The sequence below is a fragment of the Nerophis ophidion genome, linkage group LG26 (assembly GCF_033978795.1).
Source record: "Nerophis ophidion isolate RoL-2023_Sa linkage group LG26, RoL_Noph_v1.0, whole genome shotgun sequence".
NCBI lineage: Eukaryota > Metazoa > Chordata > Actinopteri > Syngnathiformes > Syngnathidae > Nerophis > Nerophis ophidion.
Genome location: NC_084636.1, coordinates 7,973,184 through 7,986,455, shown reverse-complemented (window position 1 = coordinate 7,986,455; position 13,272 = coordinate 7,973,184). Strand labels below are relative to the sequence as shown.

At 42.6% G+C, this 13,272-nt stretch overlaps 1 protein-coding gene across 2 annotated transcripts; it reads left to right on the top strand.

Annotated features, from left to right (window-relative positions):
• Positions 1-971: 971 nt before the first annotated feature.
• On the top strand, positions 972-12,503 carry LOC133543395 (tetraspanin-33-like). 2 transcript variants are annotated; one of them, XM_061887941.1, is made up of 8 exons: positions 972-1,116; positions 1,399-1,456; positions 3,322-3,446; positions 3,515-3,589; positions 4,935-5,030; positions 8,490-8,618; positions 8,696-8,857; positions 8,931-12,503. In XM_061887941.1, the coding sequence occupies exons 1-8, from the start codon at positions 1,060-1,062 to the stop codon at positions 9,069-9,071; spliced, it is 843 nt and encodes a 280-aa protein (XP_061743925.1). In that variant the 5' UTR covers positions 972-1,059; the 3' UTR covers positions 9,072-12,503. The 2 variants fall into 2 exon arrangements, with proteins under 2 accessions (XP_061743925.1, XP_061743926.1); XM_061887942.1 differs by lacking the exon at positions 972-1,116 and adding an exon at positions 1,140-1,237.
• The last annotated feature ends 769 nt before the right edge of the window (positions 12,504-13,272 follow it).

Here is a 13,272-nt window from a genome sequence, read left to right as displayed (position 1 = left end):
CTTTTAAAAGTCACGGTTTAGTAGTTAACATGAGCGGCGATTGCATCATTTTATGTTCAAATACTGAACAGATGTTTACCTTATCCTAATAAACATCTGTTCAGTATTTGATCATCAAAGTGTTTGAGTGTGAGGCATTAAAAGCCACAAAATGCAACGGGTTCGTCAGACCGACAAAAATGGTTAAATGAATGGATGAATTTTGGTGTTGAAAACCACAATAATGTGTTTTATTGTGTGAATGCTCCAAAGCATTCACACAAAACACATTATAATCAAATATTTTTTTATTACATAATAAAAGTATACTAATATTATTTTTAAAAAATATAAATAATAATAGATTTATTTGTAAAAAAAACAAAAACACTTTACGTTGAGCAAACAACCTCAAACTGCCACAATGTAAAAAAAAATAGTAGTAATAATAAAAAAATAAAAAAATAAAAATCAAATATAAAACTAGAAACAGCCCAATAGGTAGAACCAACATGCATGTCTATAAAAAGGCTTTTTTTTAAAAAAAAAGATGTTTTTTTTAAGCCTTTTTTAAAAGCATCCACAGTCTGAGGTGTCCTCAGGTGGTCAGGGAGAGCGTTCAACAGACTGGGAGCAGCGGAGCAGAAAGCCCGGTCTCCCATAGTTCATAGCTTTGTCTGTGGAGGTTGGAGGAGGTTAGCCTGTTTGGAGCGCAGGTGTCGTGTGGAGTATTTTGGGGTGGACAGTTCTTTGAGGTAGAAGGGGGCATTTCCATGGAGGCACTGGTGAGTTAGAAGGAAGATTATAAATTCATTTAATAATATTAATCAAGTCATCAATTTTTTTGGGGGGGGAAATGGGGGTCATAGGTCGTTTTTGCCCACGGCGCACCCCCCCTCCATTGGAACACCCAGTAAGACAGGACGCAGCCTGACAGCAGCACCTGAAAGGGGCGGAGCCTGAGAGCAGGAATGCAGCGTGCGGCAGCCTGCACGGTGCATTCCCGGCGGGACCCTCAGACCTCGAGCAGCCGCTGTCCGCGCAGCCGCCATCGCCGTGTCCGCCCGCAGCCCAGTGGCCATGCGAGGATACCGCGGCGTCAAGTACATCCTGTTTGTTTTCTGCTACGTCTTCTGGGTGAGTCAGAGCAGGTGTCATGTGATCGCGCTGATCCAACACACCTCGGAATAATCCCTAAACAAACACTGCGTGCTCAGCTACTAACCACTTGATAAGTCCATCATAATTAGTTTAAGAAGTGAGTAAGTAACAGTTCATTAAAACAGTCAATCGTGTTTGAACCGAGCCGACGTTTTGGCCCTGAGACCCGTGATAGGTTCAAGTGCTCCAGACGAGCGTTAGGAATGAAGATGACGGCCAAATTGAATGATGATGCGTCTGCTCGTCGTCTGTCCGCAGGTTGTGAGCGCCGTTCTCATTGCAGTGGGAATCTACGCCAAGATCGTCAAGGAGAAAGGTCAGGCGATGGTCGCATTCCAGCGTGGCCACATAACGTTCTTTTTTTGTGGATTTTACTCCCTACTTAGTCTGGAAGTCTAGGAAGTCGGCTTCCTGCCACAGGACGTGAACCTAACTTTAAAAGGGGGTGAATGTAAGGTCACAGGAAGTGAGAGTATAGCGTTACAGAGAACACATGTAATATAACAGGAAGTTGCAGTACTGTAATGTCACAGGAAGTGAGTGTAAAGTCACAGGAAGTGAGTGTAAGGTCACAGGAAGTGAGAGTATAGCGTTACAGAGAACACATGTAATATGACAGGAAGTTACAGTACTGTAATGTCACAGGAAGTGAGTGTAAAGTCACAGGAAGTGAGTGTAGAGTCACAGGAAGTGAGTGTAAGGTCAAAGGAAGTGAGAGTATAGCGTTACAGAGAACACATTTAATATGACAGGAAGTTACAGTACTGTAATGTCACAGGAAGTGAGTGTAAAGTCACAGGAAGTGAGTGTAAAGTCACAGGAAGTGAGTGTAAGGTCACAGGAAGTGAGAGTATAGCGTTACAGAGAACACATGTAATATGACAGGAAGTTACAGTACTGTAATGTCACAGGAAGTGAGTGTAAAGTCACAGGAAGTGAGTGTACGGTCACAGGAAGTGATAGTATAGCGTTACATAGAACAAATGTAGAATAACAGGAAGTTACAGTAATGTAATGTCACAGGAAGTGAGTGTAAGGTCACAGGAAGTGAGAGTGTAGCGTTACAGAGAACACATGTAATATGACAGGAAGTTACAGTACTGTAATGTCACAGGAAGTGAGTGTAAAGTCACAGGAAGTGAGTGTACGGTCACAGGAAGTGGGAGTACGTTACGTAGAACAAATGTATAATAACAGGAAGTTACAGTACTGTAATGTCGCAGGAAGTGAGTGTAAGGTCACAGGAAGTGAGTGTAAAGTTACAGGAAGCCTGTACAGCGGGAAAGGAAGTGAACGTAATATCACAGGAAGCAAATGTAGCGTGACAGGAAGTGAATTTACTATCACAGGAAGCAAGTGTAGCATGACAGGAAGTGAACATAATATTACAGGAAGCAAGTAAAGCATGACAGGAAGTGAACGTAATATCACAGGAAGCAAGTACAGCGTGACAGGATTTGAATTTAATATCACAGGAAGCAAGTACAGTGTGACAGGAAGTGAATATAATATTACAGGAAGCAAGTATAGCGTGACAGGAAGTGAAAGTAATATCACAGGAAGCAAGTACAGCGTGACAGGAAGTGAATTTAATATCACAGGAAGCAAGTGTAGCATGAGAGGAAGTGAACATAATATCACAGGAAGCAAGTACAGTGTGACAGGAAGTGAATGTAATATCACAGGAAGCAAGTGTAGCATGACAGGAAGTGAATGTAATATCACAGGAAGCAAGTATAGCGTGACAGGAAGTCAATGTATTATCACAGGAAGTAAGTGTAGCGTGACAGGAAGTGAATTAAACATCGCAGGAAGTAAGTGTAGCATTATAGTAAGTAAACTATCACAGGAAGTAAGTGTAGCGTTACAGGAAGTGAATGTTGTATCAGAGGAAGTAAGCGTAGCATTACAGGAAGTTATTGTAATGTCACAGGAAGTGACTGTGGCATGACAGGAAATGAGCAAACCATCACAGGAAGTGAACAGAAGTGTGCGGAGCAAATGTAAACATCACAGAATAGAGTTACAGGAAGTGACTGTTGAGTGACAGGAAGTGAGCAAAGCAATGCAGGAAGCAAACGTAATGTCAAAGGAAGTCAATGTAGCATTACAGGAAGTGAGCAAAGCACGACAGGAAGTGCGTGTAATTCCACAGGAAGTGAAGTGCAGTGGTGTGTGCAGATGTGGTGGACACGCTGACCGTGGACCCGGCGCTCCTCCTCATCATGGTGGGCTCGCTGATGTTCATCATCACCTTCCTGGGATGTTTGGGTGCCCTGCGGAACGCCACCTGCCTGCTGAAGACAGTGCGTACGTCACAGGATGTCACATGATGAGCGATGATGTCATGAGATGCGTTTTGTCCGTTGGGCAGTTTGCGGCCATCCTGGCGGCGGTGCTTCTGGTGCAGCTGACAGCAGGAATTCTGGGATATGTCTTCACTGACACGGTAGGACATGACACCACCTGTGTGAAATTGCCCCCCTTATTAGCGCTAATATCAAAATACCGCCGCCATTCATTTGTGCCGGTTTTTTGCTATAAAATATTTCATTTGAGCCGTTAAAATGTATACCGTAATTCCTTGAATTGCCGCCGGGTATATAGTATGCGCCTGCCTAGAATTACTGCCGGGTCAAACTCGTTTCGCAAAATATTATTTTTATTAGCGCATGTCTAGAATTTCCGCCAGGTCAAACTCGTTTTGCCAAATAATTAGCATATGCCTAGAATTTCCACCGGGTCAAACTCGTCACGTCACGAGTGACACTTCACCTGTCATCATTTTTAAAATGGAGATGTCTGATTTCAATCATTTGAAATCGCATAAAGGGAAGAAGATTAAGAGCTATTCAGTAGGATTTAAGGTCCAAGCTATTGAATATGCTAAAAAGAACAGTAAGCAGCTATGTTTTATTATAATACCGTAGCTGCGTGTGATTAAATGACTCCCGCCTCCTGGTGGTAGAGGGCGCTAGTGATCCTTCTTGCGACTACTCGGCTGCAGAAGAAGTGACAACAAGCAGCGATCGTTTATTTTTTCCTCTCGCTTGCACTTTTAACATGGAGGATTACATATCTAAAATAAAGCAGTTTTTGAAACTGGACTTTCAATCGAAGCAGGAGGTAATAAAGGAAGATCTCCCTCCAGACAGAGAGACTTTTAAAACTGAAGAAAGATAAGGAAGACTTCTATAAACAAGTTATCGATGCTTTTGATCAGAAGGAGTTTCGCATGGACTTAATTTATAAGTAAAAGTAAGACCATAATAAAGTTTTTTGTATGAAATGTGCTTTTCATGATGGTATCCTTACATCACACTCAAATTTATAAACACAGGCCTAAATTTACTGCATGCCTTTGGTAAGCGCCGGAGTGAGAAGAGGTTTTAAATTAATTAGCGCCCCGGTGGCAATTCAAGGAAATACGCTACTTTATTCTCAAATAACGTATACATAATTTCCCCTCGGGGATTATTAAAGTATTTCTAATTCTGATTCTGAAATACATTCTCCAACTAGTGATGTCATCCAGCCCTCCCACCTGGTCACAACTTCCCTTGGCTTGTCCCACACCTGAATAATAATAGTAAAACGGTAATAACATCAAAATGAATGATGTCACTGGCCAGAAAATGTATTTTAAAATAACTTAAAAACCGTAACGGCACTAAGAATTATTTATTTATTTATTTTTTCACAGCAAATGAATGACCGTGTTATTTTCATAACTAGCAATGATAAGGGGGGGCCCAACTTGGCTCAGGTCATGTGACCACATTGTTGTCCTCCAGGTGATGGAGCGGACGGAGCGCCTCATGATGAAGACCATTGTCCGCTACCGGGAGGACCAGGACCTGGAGAACGCCATCGACTTTGTCCAGAAGAAGGTAGAAGAATGCCTGATGGCGTGTGTGTGTGTTTGTGTGTGTGTGTGTGTGTGTGTGTGTGTGTGTGTGTGTGTGTGTGTGTGTGTGTGTGTGTGTGTGTGTGTGTGTGTGAGACACCAACAAGGAAAAGTATCTTCCATATGAGGAGGTGTGAACAAGTGATGACATAAATCATGGTCCCAATAACATTGCATCTATTAGACAATGTCTCATTTGTGGTGATATCTATCAAAATGAGGGTGGTCCCAAACTAAAAGGAGGAATTTTTCAAATTGACTGTGTTGGCCCTGCGATGAGGTGGCGACTTGTCCAGGGTGTACGCCGCCTTCCACCCGATTGTAGCTGAGATAGGCGCCAGCGTCCCCCCGCGACCCCAAAAAAAGGGAATAAGCGGTAGAAAATGGATGGATGAATGTGTGTCACTTTTAAAAGTGCTCCCCCTCTGGTCAACATATGAAATAACAAGTGAAGTGAATTATATTTATATAGCGCTTTTTCTCTAGTGACTCAAAGCGCTTTACATAGTGAAATCCATTATTTAAGTTACCAGTGTGGGTGGCACTGGGAGCAGGTGGGTAAAGTGTCTTGCCCAAGGACACAACGGCAGTGACTAGGATGGCGGAAGCGGGGATCGAACCTGCAACCCTCGAGTTGCTGGGACGGCCGCTCTACCAACCGAGCTATACCGTGTGTGTAAAAAGTCAAACGTGCTCCCCCTCTGGTCAACATATGAAACAACAAGTGTGTGTAAGAAATCGAAATGCGCCCCCTTTGGCCCCAATTAATAACAAAAATTTAAAAAAATATATGTATATAGAGACATACTGTGATGACGAAGTAAATAACGAAGATTAAAAACCAACTACAAACAAAAAAATAAAATGAAAAATTGAAATAATTGACTAGAAGTTTACCTTTTTTGGTATTTGCATAGAATGCATATATTATTAATATTGTAAATACACATCTTTACATGTCAAGAAAGGGTTGTCCTAAAGAGGTAGGTGGTCTCAAAAAGGTAAATACAAGAATATGTGTGTGCGTTCTTGTATTTCTACCCTTCTTGAGACATCATCATGGTAAAGTAGCTTCCATATGAGGAGTTGTGAACAAGTGATGACATAAATCATGGTCCCAATAACATTGCATCTAATAGACAATGTCTCATTTGCACCCCTGCTGGTCAACATGAGGGTGGTCCCAAAAAGGAGGGATTTTTCAAATTGAAAGGGACAAGCGGTAGAAAATGGATGGATGGGATGGACTGTGTGTCGGTTGTAAAAGAGCTCCCCCTCTGGTCAACATATGAAATAACAAGTGTGTGTATAATTTCAAATTCGCTCCCCCACTGGTAAACTTACGTAATAACAAGTGTGTGTAAGAAAATGAAATGTGCCCCCTTTGGCCACAATTATAAACAAAAATAAAATAAATATGTATATAGAGAACTTGAAGTAAATAATTAAGATTAAAAACCAACTAAAAACAGAAAAAAAACTAAACTGATATATTCATCCATCCATTTTCTACAGCTTGTCAATAATTAACTAAAAGTTTACCTTTTTGGTATTTGCACAGTATGTATGTATAATTAATGTTGTAAATACAAATCTTTATGTATCTAGCCAGGGTGGTCCTATATATATATATATATATATATATATATATATATATATATATATATATATATATTATAAATGATATTTATATAATATAATATCATAAAATAATATAATAAATTGTACAGCACTTGAACTACCCCTGTGGTAAATTTTAAATGTGCTTTATAAATAAAGTTGATTTGATACTGTAATAACTTCATGTAAATAATGAAGATTAAAAACAGACTACAAACAAAAAAATTAACTAAAAGAGTACTTTTTTGGTAGTTGCATTATTAATGTTGTAAATACACATCTTTATACAAACCCCGTTTCCATATGAGTAGGGATTTTGTGTTAGATGTAAATATAAAGGGAATACAATGATTTGCAAATCCTTTCCAACCCATTTTCAGTTGAATCCACTACAAAGACAACATATTTGATGTTCAAACTCAAAAAACTTTGCAAATAATATTCAACTTTAGAATTTCATGGCTGCAACACGTGCCAAAGTAGTTGGGAAAGGGCATGTTCACCACTGTGTTACATCACCTTTTCTTTTAACAACACTCAATAAACATTTGGGAACTGAGGAAACTAATTGTTGAAGCTTTGAAATTCTTGCTTGATGTACAGCTTAAGTTGTTCAACAGTCCTGGGTCTTTTTGTCGTATTTTACGCTTTATAATGCGCCGCACATTTTCCATGGGAGACAGGTCTGGACTGCAGGCGGGCCAGAATAGTACCCGCACTCTTTTACTACAAAGCCACGCTGCTGTAACACGTGGCTTGGCATTGTTTTGCTGAAATAAGCAGGGGCGTCCATGATAACAATGCTTGGATGACAACATATATTGCTCCAAAACCTGTATGGACCATTCAGCATTAGATGTGTAAGTTACCCATGCCTTGGCCACTAATGCACCCCCATACCATCACAGATGCTGGCTTTTGAACTTTGCGTCTATAACAATCCGGACGGTTATTTTCCTCTTTGTTCCGGAGGACACCACGTCCACAGTTTCCGAATATAATTTGGATTGTGGACTCGTCAGACAACAGAACGCTTTTCCACTTTGCATCAGTCCATCTCAGATGAGCCCGGGCCCAGCAAAGCCGGCGGCGTTTCAGGGTGTTGTTGATAATTGGGTTTGGCTTTAGTAGAGTTTTAACTCGCACTTACAGATGTAGCGACCAACTGTAGTTACTGACAGTAGTTTTATGAAGTGTCCCTGAGCCCATGTGGTGATATCCTTTACACACTGATGTCGGTTTTTCATGCAGTACCGCCTGAGGGATCAAAGGTCATCATCGCTTACGTGCAGTGATTTCTCCAGATTCTCTGAACCTTTTGATGATTTTACGGACCGTAGATGGTAAAATCCCTAAAATCCTTGCAATGGTTCGTTGAGAAATGTTGTTCTAAAACTGTTCGACAATTTGCTTACAAAGTGGTGACCCTCGCCCCATCCTTGTTTGTGAATTACTTAGCATTTCATGGAAGCTGTTTTTATACCCAATCATGGCACCCACCTGTTCCCAATTAGCCTGCACACCTGTGGGATGTTCCAAATAAGTGTTTGATGAGCATTCCTCAACTTTATCAGTATTTATTGCCACCTTTACCAACTTCTTTGTCACGTGTTGCTGGCATCAATTTCTAAAGTTAATGATTTTTAACATCACTTTGTAGCATATTCAACTGAATATGGGTTGAAAAGGATTTGCAAATCATTGTATTCTGTTTATATTTACATCTAACACAATTTCCCAACTCATATGGAAACAGGGTTTGTGTATCTAGAAAGGGTGGTTCTCAAGAAGGTAAAAAAAAACCCCAAGAACCTGTGTGTAGTTCCAGTGCTGCGGCGTGGACAACTACAAGGACTGGTCCAAGAACGTCTACTTCGAGTGTTCCGACTCCAATCCCAGTCTGGAAGCCTGCGGCGTGCCTTTCTCCTGCTGCGTCATCCCCAGCAACCAGGTCACTGACCGTCCGCCTTTACTTGCTGAGAGGTCATGACGGTGCCGTGCTCTCCCCCCCCCCCCTCCCCTCCACAGACGGTGCTGAACACCATGTGCGGCCTGGGCACCCAGCGGCAAGATCTCCGGTGGGCCTCCCGGGACGTCTTCACCGACGGCTGCCTGCCGAAGATGGCGGCGTGGATCCGGACCAATATGAAGATGCTGGCCGGGATGACGGGCGGGTTGCTGCTCCTGGAGGTAAACCAGCCCGCCCGCCGACGTCAACACACTTCTTTTTTTTTCCCTGAGTGGGTGTGTGTGCTGGTGGCAGGTGTGCGTGATCGCCCTGGCTGTGGCTCAGGTGTGCTGGATCAACAAAGTGCGGCGACGGAAGGCGGAGCTCGCCACCCGGAACGCGTCCCGGAAGAAGGACGAGCTGTGGCTTCCCGCCTTTGCTGACTTTGACCAATGAGAGGCGACCCGGACTTATCAGGTTCATCCGGCAGTGACCCCTACAGGCTGGAGTCGTGATGACACACCAGTCACAAAGCTGCTCATAAACAAACAAAAAAAACCCAGCTAATTTCTTAAGCTCACAATGTCGAAACCTCATCATCACTTTTTGGCAGGCCGGCATAGGTTGCTGTCCAAAGTGAGGCCCCGGGGGCCATTTGTGTTTTTTAGTGGCCCACAACACATTCTGCAGATGAAATTGTGTCCTTGGGCAAGACACTTTACCCACCTGCTCCCAGTGCCACCCACACTGGTTTAAATGTAACTTAGATATTGGGTTTCACTATGTAAAGCGCTTTGAGTCACTAGAGAAAAGCGCTATATAAATATAATTCACTTCACAAAAAAAAATTCACAAATAAACATAAAATATTATGCAAAAAAAAGGGGGGAGTCAACTAGGGTATACTAATACTAATATAGTTGGAGTTAAAGTGCCCATGATTGTCACACACACACACTAGGTGTGGCGAAATTATTCTCTGCATTTGACCCATCACCTTTGATTGGTGAGGGGAGCAGTGAGCAGCATACTTGCCAACCTTGAGACCTCAGCTCAGAATTAGGGAGATATTCAAAGGGTCATATATATATATATATATATATATATATATATATATATATATATATATATATATACCAGTGACGTGCGGTGAGGTTCATGGCTGGTGAGGCACTGACTTCATCAGAGTCAGATTTATAAACATATGAACCCTATAGAGCATGGGTGTCAAACTCTGGCCCGCGGGCCAAATCTGGCCCGCCGTTTGATTTCATTTGGCCCTTGAGGCAACATCAAATTAACATTAGAGCTGGCCCGCCGGTAACACCACATTCACCGCTAATACTCATACTGCCCAACCCTCTCGATTTTCCCAGGAGACTCCCAAAGTTTAGTGCCCTTCCCGAAAATTCCCTGGGCAACCATTCTCTTCGATTTCCACCCGGACAACAATATTGGGAGTGTGCCTTAAAGGCACTGCCTTTAGCGTCCTTTACAACATGTCGTCACCTCCTCTTTTCCTCCATATAAACAGCGTGCTGGCCAAGTCACATAATATATGTGGCTTTCACACATACATACTTGGTCAAAATCCATACAGGTCACACTGAGGGTGGCCGTATAATCAACTTTAACATTGTTACAAATATGCGCCACAGTGTGAACACACACCAAACAAGAATGAAAAAACACATTTCGGGAGAACACCCGCAAACACAACATAAACACAACAGAACAAATACCCAGAAGCCCTTGCAGCACTAACTCTTCCGTAACGCTACAATATACACTCCCGCTACCACCAAACCCCACCCACCTAATTTTAATTTTATTTTCGAATTTATTAGCCTGTGGAAAAAGTTAATGTTGATATTTACCTCAGAAGGCTGCAAATAGAAAAGAGGGATTCATTTTTTTAATTAAATTTTATTTAATATACCACTGATGTTTTTTCGTTTGTTTTTTGAAAGTTGATTTTGCACTCTTACGTTATATAAGCTCTGCCTGTTCCATGGGAGGAAGCCCGAGTACCCGGAGGGAACCCACGCAGTCACGGAGAGAACATGCAAACTCCACAGGATTGAGCCAGGATTACTCAGGACCTTCGTATTGTGAGGCAGATGCACTAACCCCTGGTCCACCGTGCTGCCCTATTTAAGCCTTGCTTGTTCAATATTCATTGCAAAACTTGTTTGGGTCCCTATTAAAAGGTTAATTTGTTCAACCTTGGCCCGCGGCTTTGTTCAGTTTTAAATTTTGGCCCACTCTGTATTTGAGTTTGACACCCCTGCTGTAGAGCATGGGTGTCAAACTCTGGCCCGTGTAATTTAATTTGGCCCTTGAGGCAATATCAACTTAACATTACAGCTGGCCCGCCGTTATTACACAGCAGCGGTGCCGCTGTAACATGGCGCCGCTAGGGATTTTGGGCCCCATGAAAAGACTCTTTACAGGGCCCCCAACACATAATTTTATATAATTACATCATCATTAGGGGCCTCTCTGGGCCCCCCTCCATCATGGGCCCCTAGAATCCGTCTCCTTTCCCCCCCCCTTTTTGGCGCCCCTGGTTGTAACACTGCAATTTCTCACACTTGCCAATCCTCCCGAAGTTCAGTGCCCCTCCCGAAAATCTCCCGGGGCAAGCAAGCATTCTCCCGATTTCCACCCGGACAACAATATTGGGGGCGTGCCTTAAAGGCACTGCCTTTAGCATTCTCTACAACCCGTCGTCACGTCCGCATTTCCTCCATACAAACAGCGTGCAGGCCCACTGGCATAATATATGCGGCTATAACACACACATAAGTGAATGCAATCATACTTGGTCAACAGCCATACAGGTCACACTGAGGGTGGCCGTATAAACAACTTTAACAGTAGAAGCATTTAAGTCTCATCTTAAAACTCATTTGTATACTCTAGCCTTTAAATAGACCTCCTTTTTAGACCAGTTGATCTGCCGCTTCTTTTCTTTCTCCTATGTCCCCCCCTCCCTTGTGGAGGGGGTCCGGTCCCATGACCATGGATGAAGTACTGACTGTCCAGAGTCGAGACCCAGGATGGACCGCTCGCCTGTATCGGTTGGGGACATCTCTACGCTGCTGATCCGCTTCAGATGGTTTCCTGTGGACGGGACTCTCGCTGCTGTCTTGGAGCCACTATGGATTGAACTTTCACAGTATCATGTTGGACCCGCTCGACATCCATTGCTTTCGGTCCCCTAGAGGGGGGGGGGGGTTGCCCACATCTGAGGTCCTGTCCAAGGTTTCTCATAGTCAGCATTGTCGCTGGCGTCCCACTGAATGTGAATTCTCCCTGCCCACTGGGTGTGAGTTTTCCTTGCCCTTTTGTGGGTTCTTCCGAGGATGTTGTAGTCGTAATGATTTGTGCAGTCCTTTGAGACATTTGTGATTTGGGGCTATATAAATAAACATTGATTGATTGATTGATTTAACACTGTTACAAATATGCGCCACACTGTGAACTCACACCAAACAAGAATGACAAACACATTTCGGGAGAACATCTGCACTGTAACATAACATAAACACAACAGAACAAATACCCAGAACCCCTTGCAGCACTAACTCTTTCGGGACGCGACAATATATTTTGATATTTACCTCAGAAAGCTGCAAATAGAAAAGAGGTGTAGTTGAGATAGGTGCCAGCGCCCCCCGCAACCCCAAAAAGAGATGGATGGATCACATTAAATTTGTATTTAAATTTTATTTGATATGCCATTGATATTTTTTAATTATTATTATTATTATTTGAAACTCGATTTCTGCATATCACTATAAAGTTACTGTATACAAGCCTTGCTTGTTCAATGTTCAATGCAAAACTTGTTTGGGTCCCTATTAAAAGGTTCATTTGTTCAACCTTGGCCCGCGGCTTTGTTCAGTTTTAAATTTTGGCCCACTCTCTATTTGAGTTTGACACCCCTGACATTATAGTATGTTATTCACCATTTGATTGGCAGTAGTTAACGGGTTATGTTTAAAAGCTCATACCAGCATTCTTCCCTGCTTGGCACTCAGCATCAAGGGTTGGAATTGGGGGTTAAATCACCGCTACTGCTCACTGCTCCCTTCACTTCCCAGGGGGTGAACAAGGGGATGGGTCAAATGCAGAGGACAAATTTCACCACACCTAGTGTGTGTGTGACAATCATTGCTACTTTAACTTAATGTAGCAGGTACTTTAGCGAGTGACGGAGACAGATATCTACATATATCCATATTTTAGACATTTTAAGCATCCATCCATCCAGTTTCTACCGCGTGTCCCTTTCGGGGTCGCAGGGGGTGCTGGAGCATACGCTGGCATGATATTTTGACAATCCCTTAAAACGCCACAATACTCAGTCACCATATTTAAGTACCCACAATAAAGACTCAACATAAATATAAATTCAATCGGATCAGAAACATTTGGAGGAATGCTCACCGCCCATAGAAAATACATGGGTATGGCTAGTAGCTACTATTAGCAAACAGATAGACTTAATATCTTAACATCGACACACTCTTTCGTCGCAACTCAGCCCTGATGGTCGCCACCTATAAGTTTACAATTAGTTGTAAAATGTTGGACGGTTGTTTTTACGATATGCAGGAAAACGACAACTATAAAACATACAAGGCTTCAG

What these genes read in the sequence shown, in the direction of transcription:
- LOC133543395 (XM_061887941.1), top strand. Translation starts at nt 1,060, where the DNA reads ATGCGAGGATACCGCGGCGTCAAGTACATCCTGTTTGTTTTCTGCTAC. An exon ending in TTTTCTGCTACGTCTTCTGG is followed by an intron (nt 1,117 to 1,398) that starts GTGAGTCAGAGC and finishes GTCTGTCCGCAG; the next exon opens with GTTGTGAGCGCCGTTCTCAT. An exon ending in GCGGGTTGCTGCTCCTGGAG is followed by an intron (nt 8,858 to 8,930) that starts GTAAACCAGCCC and finishes TGCTGGTGGCAG; the next exon opens with GTGTGCGTGATCGCCCTGGC.